Source organism: Aquila chrysaetos, chromosome 10, assembly GCF_900496995.4.
Source record: "Aquila chrysaetos chrysaetos chromosome 10, bAquChr1.4, whole genome shotgun sequence".
Lineage (NCBI taxonomy): Eukaryota > Metazoa > Chordata > Aves > Accipitriformes > Accipitridae > Aquila > Aquila chrysaetos.
This window is the reverse complement of record NC_044013.1, coordinates 35112800-35139082: the sequence shown is the minus strand read 5'-3', so window position 1 is coordinate 35139082 and position 26283 is coordinate 35112800. Positions and strand designations below refer to the sequence as shown.

The following is a 26283-nucleotide window of genomic DNA, read 5'->3' as shown; positions in this document are numbered from 1 at the left end:
TGTAACAGAGCATGAAGGGACATGAATACTAACAAATTCAGAATAAAGTTACTGAACATTTTAAAACAGAGCATAATTATCAAGGACTTGAGTGCCTCCACTCGTGTTAAGACCATTTTTCTAGCTTGTCAATGAAATCCAAATAAATCAATTTATTTACACATGCTATAACTGTTACATAGCTTGTATGTGTGTCCCTCTGGCCTTCTCCCATCACATAGTCATCTGGGAAGATGTACTATTTCCATCGTGTGGAGCTGGATTATCCTACACTGATTATTTCACTCTAATACTGATTTTGGTGGGCTTCTGAGACAACCTGTGCCACCTTCTTGGATACACACAGAGCACTTCTGTGTCAGATTAAAAAGAATAAAATTCAACTGCACTCTGAGAAAAACCCTCCACATCTGATGCTGAAACTAGAGCACTTCATATTCCTGAAGGCAAATGAGGTGGGAAGGTGAACAAAGACAAACACCACTCCACACCCCAGCACAATGCAGAAGAAAAAGGCAGGTGTTGGAGGCAGACTCCACAGTTGCCAAAGGGAATCTGGCAGCCTGTCTGCTCTGGTTAATGTATAATGGCAGCTCCAAACTGTAACTCCTAAGGAGAAATGGGAAGCTACCATTACTCGCTTTAGCTTTCCCTTGCATAGACCCAGATTTAATGTCATCTTGCTCCTTCAAGGATTATTTTCAACCAGCTTGGGAATCTAGCACTACATTTGTGGATCTGGAGCTAAACAGGTGGCACTGGGCAGGCTATGTCAAAAACTGCAAGAAAGGTTGATTATTTTAAGCTACCTACAAAGCTGGTTTTGCCAGGGCTTTCATTCAGTGGGTGCTGCTGGCATACACATAGATTTTCTTTCCAAATGAGTCCAAAACTGCTGTCTTGGACTGAGGTGATCTCTAGCACCTTTGCTCTACCTGGTCCTTGGAATAAACTGTTCAGGTACACATATCCCCTTGCAAGTCCAAGGAATTTGGACTTGGCAGTCAAGTTGTCATTTCTGCCTTGGAAAAGCCTTTCTTGGAAGTGAGACGTGCTGGACAGACCTTGTTAAAATCTAGTGACAGAGCTTTTAGGCAGTGGTTGGAGGTAAAGGCTGCTCCCACACTACAGTGCACAGGACAGAAGACTGCACATTGGCGGGGGTGGGGGGTGGGGGGGGCAGGCGTGGAGAAACCCAACACTGTCCCAGGTTCATTTCAGATGACCTGCTCAGTGACCTATTATAAAAGGAAGCAATCATTACAGGAAGTGAGAAGCTTCGCCGAGGCTCTCAGTTCATTGCTTTCGTTGCCTGAAGCCATCACCTGGGTTTGCCAGGCTGAACAGGACTGATAGCCCATGGCAAAATAACAGACCCTTCACTCAAATCTAGGGACAACCTTCCACCTTCCTCAGCAGGAGCACTGAGAGTGCAGTGACAGTGATAAAGTACCACAACACTTGTCACCTCTTCAGTCTCAGTATCTTCCCTAAAGCAGAATCACCACAACGGGGATCATGAGGGCAAAAAAAAAAATGGTCAGACCCCAAAGATACTCGGATAATCCAACATGAACACAGATTTCTCTAACTTCTCTCTTTAGCAACAGAAGGAAGAGTTTAGTTACAAAGGTACCCACTGTCGTGGTTCAACCCCAGCCAGCAACTAAGCACCACGCAGCCGCTCACTCACTCTCCCCCCACCAAGTGGGATGGGGGAGAAAATCGGGAAAAAGAAGCAAAACCCATGGGTTGAGATAAGAACAGTTTAATAGAACAGAAAAGAAGAAACAAATAATTATAATGATAACACTAATAAAATGACAACAGCAATAATGAAAGGATTGGAATGTACAAATGATGCGCAGTGCAATTGCTCACCACCTGCCGACCAGCACCCAGCTAGTCCCCCAGCGGCGATTCCCCGCCCCCACTTCCCAGTTCCTATACTAGATGGGACGTCCCATGGTATGGAATACCCTGTTGGCCAGTTTGGGTCAGCTGCCCTGGCTGTGTCCTGTGCCAACTTCTTGTGCCCCTCCAGCTTTCTCGCTGGCTGGGCATGAGAAGCTGAAAAATCCTTGACATTAGTCTAAACACTACTAGCAACAACTGAAAACATCAGTGTTATCAACATTCTTCACATACTGAACTCAAAACATAGCACCGTACCAGCTACTAGGAAGACAGTTAACTCTATCCCAGCTGAAACTAGGACAGGATTGAAAAGTACCTTCCCATTTACAAAACATCACACTCTTGGCTTCCCATAAATAGCATAAGTTTCCTACAAATGCAGCTTTTAGGTGTTTGATTTTTACTGTGGCATAGAGCAAGTGAGACAGAAAGACAGGAGCATAGCTGATCATAAGATGCATTAGGATATATAGCTTGGAATTCACTGTAGATTTAATAGCACAGTGACTACGACAGAAAGAAGACAGACAAAACCACCCCAAGATTTCTCTTCACAAGCCAAAAGTCAGCAAGAACAGTCTCCAGAATGCAAACAGGCTTCAGACAATGTGACGAAAGGCCCCATCATGGCTTACAGAGATTATAAATGACCCTTTATATTATATACAGATGCTAGCAAGAAAGGTTTAGGACTTTTACTGGCATGCATCCAGGATGGCAGAGACTATATTGCTGATTATTCAAAAAGAATATTCTAACCAAGCAAACAAAATGATCCAAATAGCAGCTCCTTTTGAGCTGGGTCTGTCAGATCTCATGCATGCTCATCACCAGCATATTGAGCACAAGGCCCCACAGCGTCTCATGGAATTGGTCTTCCACTGCTTTGCCTAGACAGCCAAGTCTCGCTTGGTCTCGCTTGGTCCATTTTCTCCAGCAGTTTCCAAAGGGACACCCTCTTCTCACACCCTATTTAATTTTTGGAAGACTTTCATGGACAACTGAGGATCTGCAGACCATGGCCTGCAAGCTACTGATTTCAGACAGTTTCAGTCCAGGGCTACAGACCAAGATCTCATGTCTTGATCACAGCTGACAACATGTTGTTCCAGAAGGAATACGAGTGTTGATGCCAACAGGTATCCAATCATATTTACTGTGTAGGTTCAAGATGATAATGTGGACCTTTCTGGCTAACTAGAGCAACAAATTCAATAGTTTGCTTCCATTTGGAGATACTCTGAAAACTACTATTCTGAACTTAAACAGACCCCTCTCTCAGCAGATGGCTAGGAGGGAGTTGCCTGCTTTCTACTGACTCAGCAAGAGCGGTGATGCATGGCTTCAGGCACCTGGACACCAGAGGAGACAAGAAAACCTAACTTTCTGGGGCATTCATGCATGGAACAGGCTGCGAGGACCTCAAAAGGGCAACTGGACTTACACAGGGAGCTTGAGCTGCGTTTTGCTTCTGTAGGCAGATGCCAGGGAAGAAGCCACATTCTACACCCCACTGACTTTCTGAACCTCCTTCACCCCTCATCAGAAGCCTTATTTGGATGCACAGTTCATCCCCTGGAGATTTTGGATGTCTGTACAGCTAGTAATCCTACAGTGAGAGAGAAAAGGGACTGCAGAGGGTGAAGAAGTGTACGGTAACAAATACTCAAGCTAAAATACTGTAAGTTCCAGAAGAGCCATATACTCGCATATCAGAGCTTAATTCCTGGCTAGCATGACTGAATTAGCTTAGAGCAATCATTTCACAGATGGGAAGACACTGACAGCAAGCTTCCTCTTCCCTCTTCCCTCCTTCTTACTATCTGGATTTGCACAGTCCTGTTTCCTAAGCCCACCACTTAACAGGTGTGTAAGGGATCCCTCCACCCATTTGCCCACTGCGAATGCTTAGAAAGATTCACACCACAACAAACTTAGAGCCATCTCCAAAAGCAATGTTTGCTTCTTTCCTAGTCCAAACTGCTGGCTTTTATCCAAGCTTCTCAGACTGCTGGGGGTCTCTGGAGGACCTTCTAGGGGGTTCACAAGAGAAAAGCCAACTGGTTGTTAGTAGGCTTCGTTTCACTAGACAAGTGACCACAAATTGAACAATGTCAGAAACTACTGGGCTGAACTGATCAGGACTCAGCAAGTAGCCTGTTTAATCAGGAGTGTGCAACTTGAAAATTAAAGCGGCTACATTCTTGCCTAATCACTTCTTTCAGTGGGACAACAGTTCAGCTCCACATACAAAACTGACTTGCTGCAGTGCCCTGTTATGGACAGGCCTACAGCAGGCAACACCTACCACACACAGGACCTTCTGGCTGATGTGTTCACTGGACTGAAGGACATAGCTACAACTCCTGATATCCATGGCCTTATAGCACACCATGCTCCTACCAGCATGAAATGCTGTACTTTCAGCAGAAACAATCCTACAAGTTAGACTGTGAACAAAGCCATTTATGCTGTTGTAGAGCCAAGTAAAATGGAGATTTAGTGTGGTTTTAGGACTTCCAATGAAAGCACATGCCACACAGTACAACACAAAAGCTCACATCACCACAACTGGCCAAGACAGAAGCAAGCAAAGTCTTTCGGGGTGGGGTGGGGTGGGCATGGGGGGAAGACTTTATATGAAGGACTGTTTCATCAGCACCTGTTGCATGTGTTTGGGCATGAATTGACCCTCCCCACTCCCAATAAAAATTACAGAAGTCTCTCAATAAGGTTGGCATTTCTGATGCTTGTGATTTGCCCTAAAGCTTTGTGCTGTGTAAACAACTGCACTGAATTATCTTTTTGTTTCCATAAGGATAACACACTGTGTGTTATACTTAGCAGAGATCAACATTTAGGGCACAGAAAACAGTAGGAGTGTTTTGATAGCTAGATAGATTTCCCCAAGTTTCCTCATAACATTTTTCACTGGAGCTATCAATTTCCCTGCAATCCTAGAGAGGAATTTCAATAAAATCAGAAGGTCGCTGACTTTCACTGGGAAAAAGTTGCTGTTCTAACTCAATGAAAGCAAACTGTGCCCTTTTCTCTGTGTAAATAGTACAGCATCCCACTTGCTTTGCCAGAACAGCAATCCATACATTGTGTGCTGGAACCCATCATTAGGAGAGGTTAGTTAGTTATATACTCCACTGAGGCCAGGAGCAGAAGTTGCCCTCTACACGACAAGAAATCCAGATTCAAAGGCTGCCAGGCTCTCTGGGGCATCTCTTCCTGAACCATCCAGTTCTGCATAACTACATTATTCCCTTCTTATTCACAAATACACACCTCCCTGAATGTGCTTTGACTTTCATCAGATCAAGTTTAGCAGCTAATTCAGTTGGCTGTGGCCAGATTACTCTTTACTGCTCTGACCTGGCTGAAAAGGAAACAATCCTATCACATGTTACTGGAAAGCTCAGTTAAAAACCAAGCTGGGCTTAAATTTCTCCTGTTCTTGACCACATTCATGCTCTCCCCAGGTAACTAGGTTTTAGGATCCAAGGCTGTCATTCAGCTCGTTATCCAGCAGAGCACCAGCTACAAAATTCAATTGGGAGCACCAGTCTCCACAATATTAGAATGTTCAGAGTTGATGGATTGATTCAGGTCTGTAGATTGATGGACCATTGCTAAGGAATCCATGAAAGGCCACCTGGCAGGGGCAAGGGAGTGGCCATACACAGGCTTATGATGGCAAGGTTCAGTTCAAAGCAGAGTCTGTTCTTCCATTACAAAGTTTTAAGAGGTCTGCAAGTCAGAAGACATGACAAGCCACAGTAATCTTGTTGTCAATATTGATGTTTTACGCATGCCTTACTCCCACTGAGTACTTCGTAGTCACTAATAGAGGTTACCCTGACTCCTGTGAAAAAGGGAGAAAAATCTTTGTAACAGCCCATTCATTTTGGGAAACTAATAAAACTGGAAGACTGCTGGTGTTTCTGAAGCCAGACAGCAGCAGCCATTTGAAGCAGCAGAGAGCCAGAGGCACGAACAAGAATAAGACAAGTTCCAGGTCTCCCACTCCGCTATGTTGGTCAGACAAAGATTGGAAGGAACTCCAGTCGTTCTGCACACACCATCACCACCACCCTCCCCAATAAGAATTTGAAAAAAGTGGCCATAAAAATAAGTTCTGGCTAGCAGAATAAGATGGGACAATTTATCTAGGTACTTCCCAATAGCATAACCCTTCCCCAGGGGGCAATATGTTCTGTGCTTAGTACACTTCAAATACTCAGTTGCCAATAACAGTCTTAAGTTTTCCCACACAAAGTGGATTATCAGAGGCTGCTGGAGGGAGTTTAGTCCTAGAGGAATCTTTACCTTAGGAGGAAAATGCAGTTCAGTCTGCACAACACCTTTAATCTTCAGCAAGTTCTGCAGCCAAGCACATTTAACTGTGCTTGCCTCTCTGTTGTGTGCATGGTTGACCTTCCAAACAGCATTACCTCGAGGGCTGAACTCACTTCAATTCATAGGAAACTGCGCAAAATTTTGCCTTATCCTTCTGCAGCCATAGAAGTTACAGGGGTTAAGGGAAAAACCTCTCCCTACTGGAATTATTAAAAGCCTAGAAGCAGAATAGCCAAATAGTATGGAGCCACGGGTGCAACTCTTTTTCAGAGACAAAGAGGGAATCCAGGTCCCCAGAGCAACATTAAGCTTCTTCAGCCATGAGACCATTCCTCTTCTCTTCCAATCCCCCACCTCCCTCACAAGGCACCTGCCAACTGCTGTAACTAATGAAGGAGGGGCTCTGAAGATGAGCACTCATCTATTACACACACTTGATTCATTTGTACAGTAGATCCACCCTGTACATCAGCACTAATATAAATGCAGAATATAAACAGAGGCAGATAGGGACTTAAAAATGCATAAAGGGAAAGAGGTGAGAAGGCACAAGGAGTATTTCTTTAGCATAAAGTCCCTCTGATTTATACCCACTACCCAGCCCCTCTCAGTTTGCCAGTGGCATGTTCCAACTGAATCGAACAATAAATATGGTTGACCTGAACCATAATTACCTTCATCATGAAAATGAAAGAAGTTAGCCCATGACTGAGTGCTCAGAAATAAAAGGGGGGTTCACTCCTTTGAAGTGCTTTGCTTTTACAGGCATTCTTCTAGGCACTGAACTGTTTTGCTGCTCCCTCCCCCAAGCTTATCATAATCAATGAGAAGACAGTAGTTTCCAGTGTTCACAGAGGGAGGAAAGACGAAACATACAAAAATATCCACAGAATCTGTCTTTGTTAAATTAGACTGACTTGATGGAATTTGGCATTCGATATCCATGCAGCATGGAAATAATGCACAATTACAACCAAGTATGTCATTTTTGCAACATAAAAGCTCCTTGAATTAGACTCTTTCAAAAGAAGAACCTGAGTCTAAACATTTTTGCACAGCTGGATAACCTGGTTGTAAATAGGTCTCCTACCTTCATATTGCCAATACATCTGTCGCACTGGTTTGTTCATTCCTAGAAAGCCTGACCTTGAAGGGAGGGGTGGGGTTAAGGAAAAAAATATCCTTAAGACCTTGATTTAAAGTATAGAGCTGGGATTTGGAACATCAACTATTTGTCTGAAATATAGCCCTGTGTTCAAAGATGACATTTGGCACTTGTCTATATGTCCTCCTCTGAAGATCTGATCTAAAATTGCTTAAGTTGAGGACAGTGGCCCTGATCTTAAAGTACAAGACTAACTTTTATCAAAATCAGTACCTGTAAATTTACACTAACATAAATTCGCTCAGAATTAAACTCTAACTTTGAATTAGGAGGAGGTGGAGGGGGAATTGTAAGTGGAAAAAACAAGACACTGACGCACGCCTGCTTGTCCTCAAAACCTCTGCGGAGAAAAAAACATTAAGAAAACTAGCATAAGGAGTCAGCAAGCCTATAACAGCATCCTATGCTTTACTATTGCTCCTGTTGTGGCTACCAGGTCTCCTCCACCATCCATAAAGTCAGTACCCATAGCTGTCTTTAATTCCCCTTGCTACATTACATCATAACAAAACAACACTTTGCACCATTTGAGTCCTCCAAAATAGATGAATCAGGCTCCTGCTGGTTTTCAGCATCTCCTTCAAATCACATACTTAGCCCTACAGGGCCTGTATCTGCATGCATCAACAGCTAGTCTGCAAGGATTCAGCAGGGTCTGCTCCTGAATTTATTTTTTTTTTGCTTATAGGGCTCTGTACAGACAACAGTGCATCTTTGTGCCTCACATTCAGCCCTCTGTTGCCAAACTCACAGCACTTACCAGCAGCAATGAAAGCCACATGCATTACAGGAACACAGGGACTTTGCCTAAATGAAGCAGTGTTTTTCATTAGCATTATACTGGCACCAAAACCCACAAATTACAAGAAGAACAAAAGGCAATGTCAAAAGGAGACCATTTAGCGTATCAAAGAAAAAAATAGCATGGCACAATCAAGTCATTGCTTCCGATTAATTGCATGATGTTAATCTGCCCATGTCACATGCACGTTTCACGTTTTTCATGGGGCTGAACAGTAGACAAATTACTGTCATTGGAGACAGGTACACTCTTTTGATAGCTAAAAAGAAAAAGAATATATTGAAGGAGAAAAAGCAATGTTTTGTCTGTGGGATCTCTTGAAGGGAACAGAGATTTGTTTTCTTGAGCTATTTCAACACTCAGAGCAGTGTCCTGTGAGCCCAAAAAGGCACTGAAAACCAGATCAGAGCATCAGCTTCACATTCACAAGTGTTAGGATGCAACTGGAAACACCTGTACAGAGAGCAGTGTCAGGTAAACAGAACCCAGAACTCTTCTAGCAACACTTCTTCCACCTGCCCTTCCTCCTTCTCTTCTCTTGTGGCATGTTACAATTGCTTCATTAAGTCTAAGTCTTCAATTTGTTCAGCAACTTGTAAAGGTGTTTGTGGGCTCTGGTATAAAATGGACTATGCAGCACACCTTTCTAGAGTAATCTACCATGTGATTGCCCATCATTGTTGGGACCTAGATTTCATGAGCCAAGGGTACCTCTTTCTAGAGTGAAGCTGCAGTAAGTGTGCAGGCTCAGCTTTATTCCACATCACTCTGTTTCAGGTGACTGCCATACAAAGAGCCAGATGTGACAAAACCCTCATTGAAACCGCTGAAGAAACAGCCTTTCCTCAAATGCAAGAAAACCCTACAGCTTTCTAATGTTTCCAGTGCTGGAGGAGGTGATTAGAAATAATAAGCCAGTCTAGACAAACCCATCTACTTATATTGTTTTAAGATCAACAATTCCTCTTTCCCTTTCTTGATTTGTCAGCGTAGCCAGTTGTGTTCAGTGAGGCAACTGAAGTTCAGGTACCCCTAAGCCAGCATTTGCATTAGGCCTGAGACAAGACTACTGCTGGTGCTCAAGGAAGATTTTGGGGGGACAGCTGTACCCTGCCAACACGCCTGTACTTCAAGAGCAAAGCACTTTTCTCCAGTAACTGCTCCACTGATATGCCAGGTCATTCTGAATACCAGGCTGTGTTGCATGGAGTAGATAAAGCAGGTTGTCTTTTGTTTGCCCAGCTCAGAGATCCCTAAGATGAGCCATGTGAGGCCCCACTTCAATAAAAACAAAGCCTCACAAAACCTCTCTGCCTGGGTATTCAAAGCGTTAATCAGTCTGAAAAACAAAACCCAAACCCTGTGTGTTAATTTGCTATTTAAATTGAAAACTTTTTATTCCATGTCTGCCATGTCTGGCACAAGGCTGTCCTGGGCGTTACTACAATAAAAAATAATTTGGAAAATAATCCTATTGTTCCAGTCACACCCATGGGAGTTTCATGTGTAGGGAAGTAGGAACATCAAAACTGAGATCTGTTGTGTGATCAGAGAGCTGAGTTTGTCCTTTACAACCATCAGTTTTGATTCAAGTGCATGTTGGGAGAGAGATCAGAGACTGTGAGCTAAGGCGGGAGGATGTCTCAATAGCTTTAAGGTTAATAAATTCCTACTTGCACAGCCTAAAACTCTAAAGAAATCATCTTTAGTGTAGTGAATTAGCAATACCCTTTACAAACACACGTCCACGCCCATGGATGGTTAGGTGATCACATCTTTCCCTTCCTTGCCTTCTTCTCAAGCCAGTCATTCCCAGCACCCATCTAAATGCAGTAATGAATTGCCCTAAAACACTTCCCAGTTGCCGGGCACGAGCCCTTTCAAAGTGCTTCCTTTGCACAAAGTGAAAGCCTCATTCAAAGCTCCATGCGAATACAACACAGCTTGGATGCAGTAGTTACAGGCACACAATAATCTGCTATACCAGCAACCTCCTTTTCACCTTTCTCCAGACTCCCACTCTTACACTCTGCCGACTGCATCTCTCCAATGCCATAAAAAGTAACTACATAGCATTTGCTGTAGATCAGCTCTTCTGCACACAGTAGTCCCAAACCCCTGCTAGTGAACACTCTGTATTGCCTCATCAAGTTTTAAACTAACTCTTAAGCAGATGGTATACATTTCAATCACACAAAACCCACTGCACTTCGATACCTGTTTATAGATAGACTGTATGAAGACATGTAGAAAGGAAGTGCTCTAACTACCTATTTTCAGTTTAAAAGGTTCTTCTGCTTTTAACACATCTTACTAAGATTTCACTGGTTTTGGAAGCAGTCTCCATACCTCATTTCTAGCCAAGAACAATTACTTGTATTCTCCTTTTAAACCTTGCTGCAATCCAGTTTGTTCATTAGGAAAAAAAAAAAAAAAATCTCAAAAACAGAAAGCCTTTCTCTTGTGAACAGAAATACTAACACCTTTCTCTATTATTAAAAAATTCTTGAGCAATCTAAGAAACCGCTTTAGTGCCTCGGTGCTTTGGAAGCCTCTATTTGGAAGGGAGATGGTCTTGAGGGAGGAGATCTACATTTCGGTATCCAGGTGGAAAATGGGTTTGATTTGGCCAAGTAATAACAGCCGAAAAAAAACCTCCGTAGCCTGTGCACGCACAGTAGATTCCTTAGGAATGATAACACTGCCTTGAAACATTCCTGAGTACACACGTGGGAAACCGGATGGGGAGAAAGCAGCACTGAGCAAGAGAGAGGGGACAGCAGGAGGTCCAAAAGAGAGATACAGACATTTGGCCAGAAAAATTCCTGCCCTGTTCTGTGGGGAATTATAAGCATGGCAAACTCCATTAGATGGGGGTTTGTAGGGTTTTTTGCTTGTTGTTGAAGTTTAAAGTTACCTGCCAATGCAAAAGGGCAGGGCAACCTAGTTGTCTTCATCAAGGCAAAGTAGAAAACTCTGCAAAAGCGTTTTAACTACAAATTTGGTAAGGATGCAAACTGATGCACACAAATGATCCAATCTCCTAAAGCAAAGGCTTCACGGGCACCTCTCGCCGCTCTGCTGGGAATGGGAACATCTAGAGTTATTGGTGAGAAGAGTCTCATCTATGCATGCAAAGCAGCAGTGACTGACGCTAGATAAGCTCACATCCTATTTCAGACACATACTGCTTGCAAAAGCTTGTGGCAAATTCAAGGCAAAGTCATTAAAGACAGATGACCTTTTTTTTTTCCTCCTATTTACACAGATTTCTTCAAAAACAGAACATTCAGAGGATGAAGAGTGATACAAAGAAGAACATGGAAGATAAAAGTTTGATTAAAACAAGCAGTTATGACCTGAATTTTATTGATGGGTGACAGTTATTCTGTATTTCTACTACCTTTTTTGTAGTTTGGGGAGAACAGCATACTGTTGCTTTACTTACTGTGGGCAAACCGCTAAACCTGTGAATGACATGTGGCTGCTCAGTAACGGTCTACAGTTTATTATTATGCTAAGTATGTATGCAAACAGTCTTCACACACCACAGCTGAAACTTGCTTGTGCTTTTTCTTCCTCATACACACACACAAGAGTTTTCCTTTACACCTTTCATTGCAGCTTGGAGAAATTTTTACATGCAGTGTCTCAGCAAAGGATGATGCCAAATACAGCCACCCTGCAAGCAAAGACAGAAGCAGCCATCACAACAGTGCTGGCTTTATGCATTTATAAGAAAGTATATAGCGATGCCATACACCAGCCAAGTCACCGAACACATCAGTGCTGAATGTCAAATTAAACGGCTGTGACAGACTCGTGTCACATACTCCTCGCAGCAGAAAAAAAATGGTATGAGTTTCAGTTGAAACCACTCTCACATACACAAAATCAAGAAGGTTGGTTGAACCACAGAGCATGCAGTGACAGAACAACTATTGAGCTGTTTCCCCTTGCTGTCAATATGCCCATAGGAACAGCCTATTCACTTATTCAATTATTACTGGCAATATCTGAGCCACAAGCCATGTGGGGAGCGTGCAATTCCAGTCAAATGCTTGCACGGGGTTTGGTGTGGGTTTTGTCAGGGTGTTTTTGGTTGGTTGGGTTTTTGGTTGGTTTTGTTTTGGTTTTTTTCTTTAAAAAAAGAAAAAAAACCCAAACAACAACAACAAACCACAACCACAGACATTGGAACTCATGGAAGTGCCCTGCAAAGTGAGCCTTGCCTCTGTAGGCCACAGAGATGCTCAGATACAAATCAATAACCCAGACGTGGGTAGCACAAGGAGACTCCCAGGCTCAAACAGGACACCAGCTGAAGTGTCTGATACAAACATATCTAGTTTCTAGTTGCATTCAGCTCAAAAGATGAGTTGTGACAATTCTTATCATTTCCACATTCCCACTTCTCCCTTCTCTTCCCATCCAGTGCAGACAGATACAGCTTCACCCTTTGCTTTCCCAAAGGTTATGGAGCAACTCCTCCAAAAGCTACCTAGGAGCTGAAACTTTACTTTCAGCAAAATTCTATAGTTATTTGTAGAAGCTGCTTTGAAAACCTTCTAATTCCGACACCCATAATCGCTTGGCAGGGCCTGACAGACATAATTAGCTTGGCTGTTTCAAAGGACATTACCCAAGAAAACGAATATGTTGCTGAGGTCCTTGCAATAAATTTCCAATGGGTTTGGTTGCAGAGGTCTTGAAAGGGTTTTAGCAGGCTTTTAATTGCACTATCAGGACTCAAGTATTTTTCTGGTGCTTGGCAAAATGGGATCCTATTTTTTCTGCTTGCAATGCACACTCATTCAAAGCTTATCCACAGGCCTACAGCCTAAGAATTCCTACAACTTTGCAATCCAAAATTTTTGTATCATTTGTGATATACATTAGTGACTTCCAGTAACAGTGGCCCAAGAGACAGCATTTTACTGTGCGATAGTTTAAACCATTTGGCTCAGTGCTGTATCCTGAAATACACTGCAGGGAGACTATATATTTTGCTGCAGGTTACGCTGATTTACAGCAGCATTAAGCCAAGTGCTGTAACATCCTACAGAGCCAATTTGCCTTTTTGCTCTCAGCTACACTTCAGACGCTGCATGGGAACAGAGAAAGTTTGCAGCATCGCAGCCCAGACCTGCCTTTGTGCAAAGGCTGGTACTGCTTGCTAGCACCAGTTGTTGCAGGCATTTTTGCACTGACCATATTGGTCAGTGCTGCTTCTATAGGTATGTTACACATTCACCCTCCCACAAACCTTTCATCGTAGTTGGGGAAAGGAAAGCACCACAGCCTGTGCCATCACCCAACCCTCTGCTGCCGTTCAATCCAGCCTGCCCTGCTCAGCATCTCCCTCTCCCACATCTCAGCTTGCCCTCCAAACTAAATCCTTCTCCGCAAAGATCAGGCAAAGACTAACTCCCAAAGAGTAATTTCAGTCATCCAGGCTCAGAGAGGTGCAGTAAACAGGGAGCACAACGACCTCTATTCTGTAAGAGTGGAAGTTTATACAAGTGCCAAGTATTATAATTCATAGATTTATTATAAACTTCTCCATATATTCATATACAATACTTTGGATTTTGCAGCTTTCCCTCTAAGATCTAACCACACCCTCGTGAAATACTCCCCAGAGCCTTCCCTTACGTGAAGGGAAGTATTACTATTCCCATTTTATTTAAGGGAAAGAAAAGAGAGAGAGAGAACTTGCAAGTCTCAGTTCCCAGACTTTGTGCTCCTCTGCAGAATATACACTAAACATTTAAGTGAATGGTCTTTTTCTTGGGAAAGAGGGTGGAAAACAAAGCCTTATGAATCAGCCAGCTGATAATTAAAAGCAACTAAATCCAGATCACTTTAAGCTGCACATGAGAATCTGAACTCCTCAGATGCTGAATTCCTCTGCCGACCAGAAAAGCCAGGGTCACTTGCCCAGCTGGTCACTATTGTTCTGTCCAATAAAGTTCTGGCAGGAATGCATGTTTAACAAAATACAGAGATTAGGCATAGCAAAGAATGCAGCTCCCCCCTCAGTGTTTAGGTTAGTTGGGTTTGCCATGTTGAAATACTGAAGCTTAAGCATATCAGATTTTCTCTGTCCTATACTGCTAGTGCCAGTGACAGACACAAGCTGACAGCTCAGTTCTCAGGATCGCTGCCGTTTTAGCTTTAAGTTCATTAAAGGCAGCACAAAAAGTTCACCTCAAAGCTACAATGACCACTAATTAAAAATCAGTGTTTTCTGGGGGATGTAGAGTACCCAATGAGAAAAGCTCTCTGTACCTCCCATGCGTCAGAAGCTCTTGAAGGGCAATTTAAACCAAGCCAGAGATTCAAGGGACCAGATTTCAAGAACCTTGCAACAGGGTAGCTCATCTTCAAATGTCTTAGGATAGCCTAGATTTCCAGTCACCTAGAATCCAGTGACTAAATACAGCATCAAAATGGCAATGATCTTCCTAACATCTGACTTGGTCCTGACAGTTCAGAACCAGGATCTTTAGCTCAATTTACAACAAGGCACACAAGACTAGAGTCAGATGCAAAAATGTCATGAGAACAAGTCATACAAATGATCTTACAGAGATCTTCAGGGATCTTGCAGGAACATAGCTTTTACCAAGTCAGATGCCATGCACAAAGCAGCTCTGATACCTCACTGGGCCAAGAATTTCTCAGCTCAAAAAAGCATGATATCAAACAGACAGATATTCGAGACTCATAAGTAGATTTGCAAAAGATACAGTCCTTGGAGAACTGTGTCTAAGAAGTTTATAAATAGCCTGGTTACACCTCAAAGTTAATGGCTTACATTTAGAGATACCAAGGATTCATAAATTCCCCTGCAAGGGGGTATGGTAGCTCGCACTGCATGAAGCATGGGTTATATAGGTAGGAAGCATCTAAGATCCTGTTACCATGGCAATCTCTCCTCCTTTCTCCCTTCACAAAAAGCTGAAAAATAACTTTGTCAGAGCCACACAGTACATGTGGAACAGGTACAGATGAGATATGCAGCTGCCAACAGCCAGATCCAGGTGTTTTCTTCTAGGAGAGCCTTTTTTAGTCATCCTAGCACAGCAACAGAAACCTTATTTTAGCTGGTATCACTTTCACTGCCACCTGAAAATGCAGACAAGTCAAAGTTTGCACAAGATACAGTGATGAGACAAGCAGCTAGACAGCCCACATTGAGCAGGGTAGCAGAAACCAGACCAGTTCTGGGGAAGCAGAAGAGGGAATCAGGCAAAAAAGCCAGGAAGCCAAGCAACCTGAGACAGGATAAAGAGAAGTGGCATCAGATTAAAAAAAAAAAAAAAAAAAAAAGAGAGAAAAGGCAAATGCCACCTTTTTCCTTAGGCAAAACACAAGCAGAACCTCCCTTGGGTTGGTGTGTTAAATTCATGTCAACTCTCCTTCACACACAGGCACACTGGAGAGCTGTTGGTAGAGCTGTCACCCATTGCTGCCTCAAATGAGTATTTGAAAAAGCTCCCTGTGCTCTGCTGTGTTTACAGCAATAATGAGAGCCTGGAGGAAGGGGTTAGAAACATCTGAGTTTAATAAGGGCTAAGCAGCACACAGCAAAAAAGAAATGTCTGCCCTTCCGTTCAGGGCTACCACACCCCACCAAGCACCGCAGCACCAGGCCAATGGGAGACTCAGCACGGAGACGTTATGTCATCCGAACAGCCGCAGCAGCCCATCTGCCCCAAGCCTTTTCGCGATGAGAAGAAGCATTTCAAACCAAACTGAGAGCTCCCAGCACCACACTTTTGAACGGCTAAATAAGCAAAGTCCTGTGGGGAAAAAGCAGATGTTGATTGACCCCAGGCATAAAACAAGCCAAGGACAGAAGGGAAGTTTTTGTGCAGTGTCTTAACTGAGCAACTCCATCTCAACAAGGTCATCACAACAGGGCAAAAGGAGTATTTAGCTCATTTAGCACCTATGCTGCTGCCTTTTCTTAGTCCTAAACAGCTCTAACATCCAACATGCACAGGGTAAAGAGCATCCTATTCCAGTTTCTCACACAGAGCAGAACAGTAACCTTAGTGCTCGGGTCCTGCCATCACATTTGCTGCACTCACTTCTGCAGGGTCCAACCCCAAAACTGTCCTCATATGAAACAGGTATCTCTCATAAAACACCTTTGCCTACACTACCTTTACAACGCACTCTCTTCCCACCACACGTACTTGGTCTTTTTATTCCACTGAGAAGTGGAAAGCAGGAATCAACAGTCTTGTCCATTTGCAAAGTCAAAAGTAACTCCCCTCTAGAGCGCACATACACCAAAAAAATAAAGGGGTGGGGGGGTGGGGTGGTGGGAGGACGGGACACAGGGGACAACATGGCACCCAGAAGAAACACAACCTGACCTGTTCTTAACTCAACAGACTCAGTACAACTCAGTTACACGACCACGTCCAGGGGGATATTCCCTTGCCTCATGATTTCATTGCACTGGCATTTCTGAGATGCTCTGAGCAAACGCTTGCCTATATCTAGTGCAAATACTGCAAAGAATATCACTTCCACCCAGTTCCTAGGGGCAGAAAAAGTTGGAACTAATTAAAAAGACATCTAACTACATAACCTGATGTCAAGATTGGACATGACTAGATGCATTTCTATGTAGTGGTACCTCACATTAGCTTTAAAGTTTTGACAGATGGTTTGTTTGCTCAGCACAAAGGAAGGTGACTGGATAATGACAGCCTTACTCAGCTCTCACAGAACAGACATGAGACACACAGCAGACCACAGAGAAGGGAAGAGTCCTATTTAAGAGAAGCTCAGAGACACCTTCTCTTCTCAGCTTCAAAGAGGTTTCAAAATCAACTACTATGATTTTAAGGTGGCAGATTCTCTTTTCCAAATAAACCACATAGATATGGAAGAGGAGACTGATCAGTCCCAAACATGAAACATTATGAAGCTGCCTTCAGTGTTTGTCTCAGTAGCATCCATTGTGTGGGCCTCGGGGTGAAACTCATTTCTCAACAGATAGGAGAGGTTTTTTTTCTTTGCCAGAGCTATGATTTCCCTTCTTTGGAAGCTGAAAAGGAGTCTCAAAAGTGAAATAGCTTCCTATTTGTTGGTCCTCTCAAAAAGATTCAACTATTTTCAAATAGCCAGGCCTAAATATTATAGGCAACACTTTCACCCAAGCACGCTCTTTACTTACACATCTGTTCATTTTCAAGAGGAGGAAAACATTAAACTTGTCAAAAACAGCCAAAACATCTAAACCATGTTATTCCATGCAATAAATTGGAAGTCAACAAATAATTGTTTCTTTCCAAAAAGAAGATAAGGAACAAAAACAATAAGGAATAATATCACAGTTCCCACCCTTGTTCCTTTCTGTAGTAGTATTAAGGACTAACTCAGATCAGTGCCACATTGTGCATAAATACACTAAGCAGGAGCTTTAGTATTATTCAACTATATAAAAAGTTGAAAAATTGCAGGACATTAACCCAATTAGTAGCATTATGCTTTTTTTTAACTTTTGCAGCGATGATCCTTAATAGAGTCTTTGTGATATCTAAGTTGGCACAGGCTAGCTTTATGCTCAAAGCCTCAAAATAAACATTATGCCTCAGTGAAAGTAAATTTAAGCACTGTCTACATCTCTCTAATTAAAAGTGATTTGAGAGCTCTGAGCATATTGCAGAAATGAGGTCAGATGAATTTTAGTATTACCCTACAGGAGAGGTAGTCTATGCTTTACAAAACAATAATGTTTCCAGACATGCTAGAGGTCTAATGCAGGAAAGAGCATAAGTAACTCACCCAGTATTCTAATCCAGCTGACCTAAAACACTCTATGCTTTCTGTCTTTCATAGTTACACCAAAGTCATTCTTCATTTTTCCCCCTTTATCAAGACACAGCCCAATAAAACAAAGATGCGAGTAAATATTCTATGATCCAAGCATCACAGAACCACTCCCCTCGAGCAAAGCTGTGAAGTTTCTAACCTGATGTGTTTCAACTAGGATTTCAGCACACTAATAAGGCCAGCTTTGAGAAAATGAACAAATAAGCGTTATTGAAAGAGGCACATTTGTTAATTTATCCAAGAGGAGCACAAGTTCACTGCCACCCATTGGTTTTCCTCTCTGCTCCCTTTTTCTTCCTAGAGCTGGTAAATGAAACCTACATGAGAGGAAATGATTCACACAAGCAGCTGGAAAGGCAAGACTGTAGGAGATTTCCTAAACGAATACAATTGACTGCAGTAACTACAGTCACGTCTGGTATTTCAAAGCCATTCCAGTGTTGCTACGTCCTTACACTACCATTGGCTTCGCTGTTAATTGCATTGTGAAGTTACAGCACTGAACCCCAGAAGCCAGATGAAGATCATATAGCTACAGAGTCCAGGAAACAAATATCAGATAGTTCAAGGGTTTGGTGATGAGCTTAAGACCTTCTAACCTCTTGGTTACCTGGGTAGGGCACTTCAAAGGGGAATTAGTGCAGAGGACTCAGCATGACACAAATCCCAGTTTGTTTGCTTGACATCCTCACACAGTCCATAACAAACGATAGAAAACCAGATACCTCAGGCAATGAACAGAGTATTAGGTGATGGAGGGAATGACTCAGAAAGCAAGATCCTGTCAGTAAAAGGAAAAAGAACCACATTTCTCCAATACGTATAGTTTTATATTCCACACCCACTTAAGAGCCACAAGAGGTTCAGAATTTGGGGCTGAAATCAGGTTCAAATCATCTTTCTCTGGTAAAGAGAGAATTAACAGACAACCATCAGGAAAACTCCAGATACATGTTCTGAAAGCACTCTGACAGACTGCATAAATCAGGATACCAATTTATAGATCACCTTTTAATATTAAGAACAGGCTTCTAACACATAAAGAGACCCACGCTTACTTAAAGCCACTAAAACCTCACCTAAGAGGCTGGAGGTTGTTACATTGCAGTACAGTTGCGTGCAGTCCTTCAGATGGGGCTGGGGAGGGGCAATTCCATCCTAGCAAATGTGTAACTGTAGGACCAGGCACAATACAGGCAGCTACTTTGAAAAGAACAGATCTACCTATAACAGGTCCACCCAGACATCTTGGTCTTGAAAGCCAGCCATTCAAGTGACCTATCAGGAGACTGCTAGCCTCAAGGAATAATGGACAACATATTTCAAGCATCACCTAAACATCTGAAAGCATCAACACTTCAGGATTTTCAGGGGGGAAAAGACAGACAAGCTAAAGTACAGGAAAGCTGATGTCAGTTTAAATGTCTTCCCCATGTCAAAGCAGCACACAGAGCATGTTTAATTGTTCCACTGAATCCACAGCAAAGTGATTTGCCCTCTGACACAGAGTAAACCATTGGTAGAAGCACAACCAGAACCCAAGCCTCGCTCTCCTGTGCTGTGCTCTGAGGCACATATGTGGCCTGGCCTTTCATGTTGAAACCTCTGCCTCTAGCAATCGGAGGTTGCACTTACAGATTTCAATTGACTGATATTAATTTCCTCTCCGTATCCATCCTCAAGAAACATCACTGCTGTAGCAAGCACTAGGAATTACTATGTGACCAAAATAAGTACTGATTTGTAATTACCAGTACAGTCTGGATAAGAACACCTACTCGGACGGTCCTGTTATTTGTAAAATTGTAGTTCATTCACAGGAAGAAAGTTTTAGGCCGACGTGTAAGTGTTTTGAAGGTCTATCTATCACAGTCAGACTTTGCACCCACCCCAGTTGACTTTTGTGATGCTACTGTAAAGCTAACAGTAAGAAAGAGTTATCATCCTACATTGCTTTCCAGTTCACATTTGGGGGTTTTCTTTTGGCTGCCTCCACCTCACATCCAAAGAGGTTTCCAGTCTAAGCACTGCATCTAGCTTCAGAAGTTTCTAACTCCTACACTTGAGTTCACAAGGACTTGATACATGACTAATTTGAAACTACAGGAAAATAGGATGAGAAGTTAAGCTGGGAGAACACCAATTCCAAAGACAACTAACACAGATACAGGCGTTTGTTGAGAACCAAGCTACTTCCAGCATGGGAATAAGCTTCCCTTAACCCAGTTAGCAAAGCTTCTCATGTCCAAGTCTGGAGGACAACAGTTTCTGCTTGGCAGACAGCCCCTCCATTCTTATGCTTTGGGTAAGTCCCACTTCCCATTCTCATTGCCTTAACACAGTAGCAAGTTAGAAATGCACACGCTAAATGTGAAATTCAAACAAAATAGTGAGGCTGCTACAATCTATACTATGCCAACAAACACTGCTGCTTGGATTTCAGTCATTATTACTTGAATATCCCCCACAGAAGTTCAAAGCAATTCAAGCACATGCAAAGATAGTCTTTGGTCTAATAACAAGGATCTGTCGACTGAAGCCAACCAGAAGCTAGAATTTTCATTTTAAAAAAGGAAACAAAGCAAGCAACATTCCACCAGAACAAGTATTCCACAATGTAATTTTGAAGGATGTGAATAATTTTTTTCCTCCAAATTTCCCTCCACCACCACCTCCCAAGCTTTTTACACTGCCCAGGGCCTTAGTTTTCTGGCAAAAAAAAAATGTTCAGCAGTCCTCAGAGCCTCAGAAGCCCATCTCTGAGACAGCCTGCAACCTAGATACCACGGACTATATCAGCTATTGAGTTTTGAATGGTTTTCTAGGTGGAAGACAAAAGATTCCATCAACTTTTTTTTTCTCCCCCTCCTTGGAGAAATACAACTTTTATGACAAGCTAATTTTAAAAAAATTGGTAGCAGATTCCCAAACAGCTCAATCATGTCTTCACTTGCTGACCAAGGACAGGAAAAGACAACTGCAGAAACATGGTATGTCTTGCATCAAGGAAACACGTCAGCTGTAGAGCATGGCATCAGTATGGGCTGCAACATACCAAAACCAGGAGCTGCAGCAATAACTTTCAAGGCTCTGGCCTGCTTATACTTGGCTGTGAGTACCCAGGAAAAGTGCCAGAAGTCACTGGACAAAGCACTCACTGGGCAGGTTGCAGAAGAGAAGGTAGGAATGGCCATGTAGTATCATTAATAGTAATCACCTACCCACCACCTTGTATCCTCCACAGCCTCTTCAGGACAGAGGCCAGCAATCTCTGCTGTGATGGAGCTGCTATTGCTTCACATAATTCAGGTGCTACTAAGATCCCCTGTTTAGATGGCAAAAGGGACACTGAACAACATAAACAACAGTTTATACCAGCCTGATTCAGTCCCCTGAAAAAAGCCTTCATACCCACATAGATCAATGTCAGACTTTAGAGCAAAAAGCCTCATTCTTATCCAGCACCATATTAAATCCAGAAAAGCACAGCTATCCCAACCTGAAGCTGCACCCTGCAGGAGGCTCCCCGCAAAGGTCCAACATTGTGGCTGGGTAAAGTTTTCCCACACAGATTTTCCCATCAGAAAGTGAAGCTGTTAGACATTTGCCAACAACAAAACTCCACCACTCAAGGGGAAATTAAAACATACAAAGATTGCTTCAACGTGTGATATTTGACTAAGGACTTGAATTTTTATTTCAAAACATCCACCAGTGATTTTTTCCTCCCTTCAATTTTTTATTTTCCCCTCTGCTTTAAACTAGAATGGGAGATTCTCACATGGCAGAGTTCCACTGGACAAAAAAAAAAAAAAAAAAATCAAAAAACCTACCAGCTTTCCCAACATCATTGTTTAAATCAGCTTTAGATGATTTTATACAACACTTTATAGACTTGGAGAGGGATGCATTCCCCTGACAAAGCATCAGCTATCCAGACAACTGAGGCATGGGAAAATCATGCAAGAGTGTGAATTGGGGAAGGTCTTTGGTGAGCAAAGATAGAGTCCACAGTCATGTAAGTGTGGTAGCTCTGAACAAAGATCTGCAGGCTAATAGATATGTAAGACAAATGACATGTGGTTCTCATTGCAGCTCATGCTTTGGGAAGGGGGTACCTTGGAACAGATCCAGCTGGGATAGGTTTATCCCATTACTCTCCTATAATTTTCTGCCGTTTCAAACCGTTTGACAGTTACTGTAGTTTAACATCACACCCCCTACAGACTGAGGCCTGTTTGACAGGCCGGCAAACAAAACCACCCCCACTTGGAGATGAAATATGCACCATATGCGAGAACTGTGCAAGGCACAAGACTAGCGCCCACTCTTGTACTTCTGTGACGTGCTGATGTAAATCTGCTGTGTAGATGCCTTATCCCAATTCCTAGCCCAAATAAGTGGTTCTAACATAAACCCTGCTCCACAGCAGCACAACTCATGCATACTAGGTATTAGCAAGAGGAGGAGGAAAAGAGGTAGAGACAGGATGGACGAGCCCTGAATATTAAATTCCCAAGTCCCCACTTAAGGGAATTGCAGAAAAAAAAAAACAGTGAAATTCAAGAACAACTGGAATCAGGTTAAGCCACCCTCTCGCTTTATACAGTGTGGCTCATTCATCTGAACAGCTGTTTCACCTCTAGAGAAATATCCAGAGAAAACAGAGGGGAGGGGGAGAAGCCTAAATTGTTTGCTCTACTGAAGCAGCAAGATACAGTAAATCAAAACCGATTTACATTAAGTTTATAACAAATTGGTTTGGGGTGGGGGAAAGAGGAGAAGAGTGGGAGGTTTGGTTTTAAACAGCTATTTGAAAGCTGCAGCTCTTGAACAGAGATCTGTAATTAAGGTCTGTCTTTTGTTGAGCTGAACAAGTTTTTCCTCGCAGCCGAGGGCTATAACAGTTCCCTCTGCCGGCATCACCAGCGTCCCGGTTCAGGAGGTTTTATGGCTCTGGGACACGCTGCCCGGCGGACCCGGCAAAGCCACCTTCCCCTCCCCGACAGGCCGGGGGAGGCAAGAAGGGGGGAGTTTGCGGGTTTCATTTGCCAAAGCTCAGCTCCTCGATTCCCTAGTCGCTCCCTGCCCCAGAGAGGAACACTGCTACGGGCAGGTAGGAAGCCTCCCCCACCCCATTTAGGATGAGGGCAGCCCAGTCCGGCAAGCCCCTCGCACCCTCCGCGGGGATTGCTGCCCACGGTTTTGCCGTGCCTGTCGCTCCCCCCGGGAGCCACCGGAGGAGCCCAGCCTCCTCGCCGGGGAGGCGGACCCGGTCTTACTCACCGGCGACTGGCGAAGCCGCTGCCCGGCGAGCCCGAGCTCTGCTCTGGGTAGTTGTGCTGCAGGGTTGATGCTGGGAATTGATAGAGGAAGCCAGTCCCTAGCGCGCATCCATGGAGGCAGCAGCACCAGGACAAGAAGAGAGCCAACTGCATTTTTGCAAGAACAGGGTTTTCCTCCCGCCCCCCACTTTTCCTCTTACACGGCACGGCAGGCGCGGGGCCCCACCGTGCCTCCCCCGGCCGGGGTCACAGCGGGATCCCACGGCGCGGAGGTGTCCCCGGGACCGGGGACTACGGGGCAGGGGTGCCCGGGACACAGGGACCGCTGCTCCGGCTCCCAAAGGCAAGCCCCGTCCCTCGGCAAGCCGAGCCCCGGCGGCGGCTGCTGCTGCCCGGGCAGGGGGTCCGGGGCCAGCGCGGCTCTTTGCGCCCAGGGCGCGCACTCAGCCCCGGATGCCTTTTCAAATTTGGCGAGGTTGGTCCGACTCCGTCAAAGGGGGCGTGGGGTTTCGGCGTTAACCCTTGCCAAGCCTCGCAGCAGACCCCGCTGCGAAGGGGCTCCCCGTCGGGGAAGGCGGCCGGGGACCCCGGGGCCGGCGAGCCGCGGTCCCGCACGGGCACGGAACAGGCCGGGGCTGCGCACTCCCACCCAGGCAGAGCTGGGGGTAGCCCCGGTTCAGCTCTGGGCATAGGCAGGGAGCACACCCGGGGAGCCCGAGCCCCGATCCCAAAAGATCCCCGACACAGATCACAAGGCCCTGTGTCTCCTCGATTAACCGAGAGCCAGTTTAAGGTGAACCCACTGCACTTCAGCAGTGCCGCCCAAAAACTGGTGCCTGCTGCCGCGTTTGCACTGCAGAAGTTACACAGATAAAGTAGGAAATAAATAATTTTTTAAGATGCTTCATTCACAAGGTAACCAGTGAAAAAGTAATCTCTGCTTCAGTATGTGCATCCTGCTCCTTTTGGCATCACACGTAAGCAGTCTCTTTGCCACCACCTCGTGTAGACCCCCTTTGCCTAGCACCCAAGATGGCCCTGAGCTTGGAGAATTGCACAGTCAGCCCCAGGCAGGAAGAACATTTTTGCAGTAGTGGAAGGACATGAGCATTTTGCAAAGGCAGTACCCCAACAAGGAAGCCAGCGGTAAGGCTCCCTCTCTGTACAGCAGCCAAATTTGTGTTTAAAACCCTTGTACATCCCCCATTTGGTAACAGTGTCACAGACCCCATTTGCTGGCCTTTCAGTGTCCCCTTCCCAGCTCCGGAGGAACCTGGGCTGTTGCAGCTCACTGGGCAAGTGACTTGTCTGAACCAAACACCACAAGGAGGGATTTAACTTTTAACATGACACAGCCATCTTTCTAAGTTTTTTTACCCTCAGATCCTGCAAGCTCACAATACCTGCTCTGCACCTTCACTGTTTGTGCAGCCATCCAAAGACAGCCCTGATTTACTACTGAAAGCAGGTCTCTTGCTGGGGTATCCAAGGGGCCCAGGGCTTCCCTATGGGGCTCTGCAAAGGCTGAGACCTCTTCCCCTCGGGGGTAACACAATCCCTGCAAGATGCTGCAGCTGGAAAATGATCCCTGCAAGATGCTGGGAAAATGGCTAGCTTCATCCCCCACCCGTGGGTGAGCACCTACCCCTTCCCCCATGGTGCCCACCTCCAGCGCCTGCACACAGAGATAAATAGCCCCTGGCTGGAGCCTGTAACCAGACAAGTTTAGACTGCAAATGAGGCACCAGGTTTTTAAACAGCCACCATCATTAATCACTGGAGCAAATCACACAAGGAGGCAGAGGTGCAGTTTGCACTGCAGCTCAGCACAGCCTCCCTGGGGTTGCCCCACAGCTCCCCCCAGGGTGTCCCAGACCCAGAGCTGGAGGAGACAATGGATCAGCACTCTCTGGGCTCAAAGGGAGACCAAAAGGTCTGGTCCAGCAGCATTGGGCCACCACGCCCTCTCAGAAACAGCCACTATTCATTTACAAAAAGCCCTCAGTACCTGGAGCTGGGACATAACAGGGCCCTCTGTCCCCAGCCCTCAACCAGGTCAGCCTGAGCACCCTTCCCTTCAGTCTTGCCTCACCCTCAGCAAGGGAAACACCTTCTCTTCCCTTCTCCCACCCCCAAAAAACCACATAGCTCCCAGCAACTCACCCTCGGATATTCAGCCACTCAGCCATTTTGCTCAGAGTCAGTCCTCAGGAAACCTCTGCTCAGCCTGACAGGGTAACAAAAAAAGAGGCTTACTCTCTGGTCTCCCCTCTCGGTAAGGCTACAAACTACCCCAAATTCACCCTTCTGAGAAAGCAGTCAGAAGCTGCAACACACACAGTACACTAAGCAGTTCTCTGAGGCTCCCCTGCCCTTTAATCTGGGTGATCATTCTCAGCTGTGTGTGCACAGCCAAACTGGGTGCAACTGGACCCCCACCCCTGGCAGTTTACTGTAGGTCCAGGCTGTGCTCTGGGGGCCTGGTTCAGCCTTTTGTCCCAAACACACTAAGTTCCCTCTCCTGACAGGCTGGGATAGATCATTTATCAGTATTTAACAGCACTGAGCAGCACCAGTGGCTTTCTAACCCACTCTCCTGGCTTGGGTTAGCCCCTTCAGAAGCTTTTCGTAGTCTTCAAGTCTTAACTGTCCAAGAGCATTTTATTTTCGGTTGCATGCAAAATTTGCTGTTTCAGCCTTCACTGGCTTTGCAAGACCCTAGGAGATATTAAACACAGGTGATTAGACAAGACATGATTCTGGCAAATTATTAGAGACATCTGTAGAAAGCTAATGTTCTTCCTATTTCATGAACTGAGAGACTGGAGACCAGAGGTCAAATGACTTTGCTCAAGACTGCAAAGAGCTAAAGGCAAGGCCAGAAATAGAGC

The 26283-nt window shown here is 44.5% G+C and overlaps 1 protein-coding gene across 7 annotated transcripts in view; it reads right to left on the bottom strand.

The window, feature by feature from the left end:
• Positions 1-23793, bottom strand: part of COL26A1 (collagen type XXVI alpha 1 chain) — a 181325-nt gene extending 157532 nt beyond the window's left edge. For all 7 annotated transcript variants that reach the window (XM_030029123.2, XM_030029126.2, XM_030029128.2 and 4 more), the window contains exon 1: positions 23394-23793. In XM_030029123.2, the coding sequence (XP_029884983.1) occupies positions 23394-23545 (152 nt within the window). In that variant the 5' untranslated portion in view covers positions 23546-23793. The remainder of the gene's footprint in view (positions 1-23393) is intronic.
• Positions 23794-26283: the final 2490 nt, after the last annotated feature.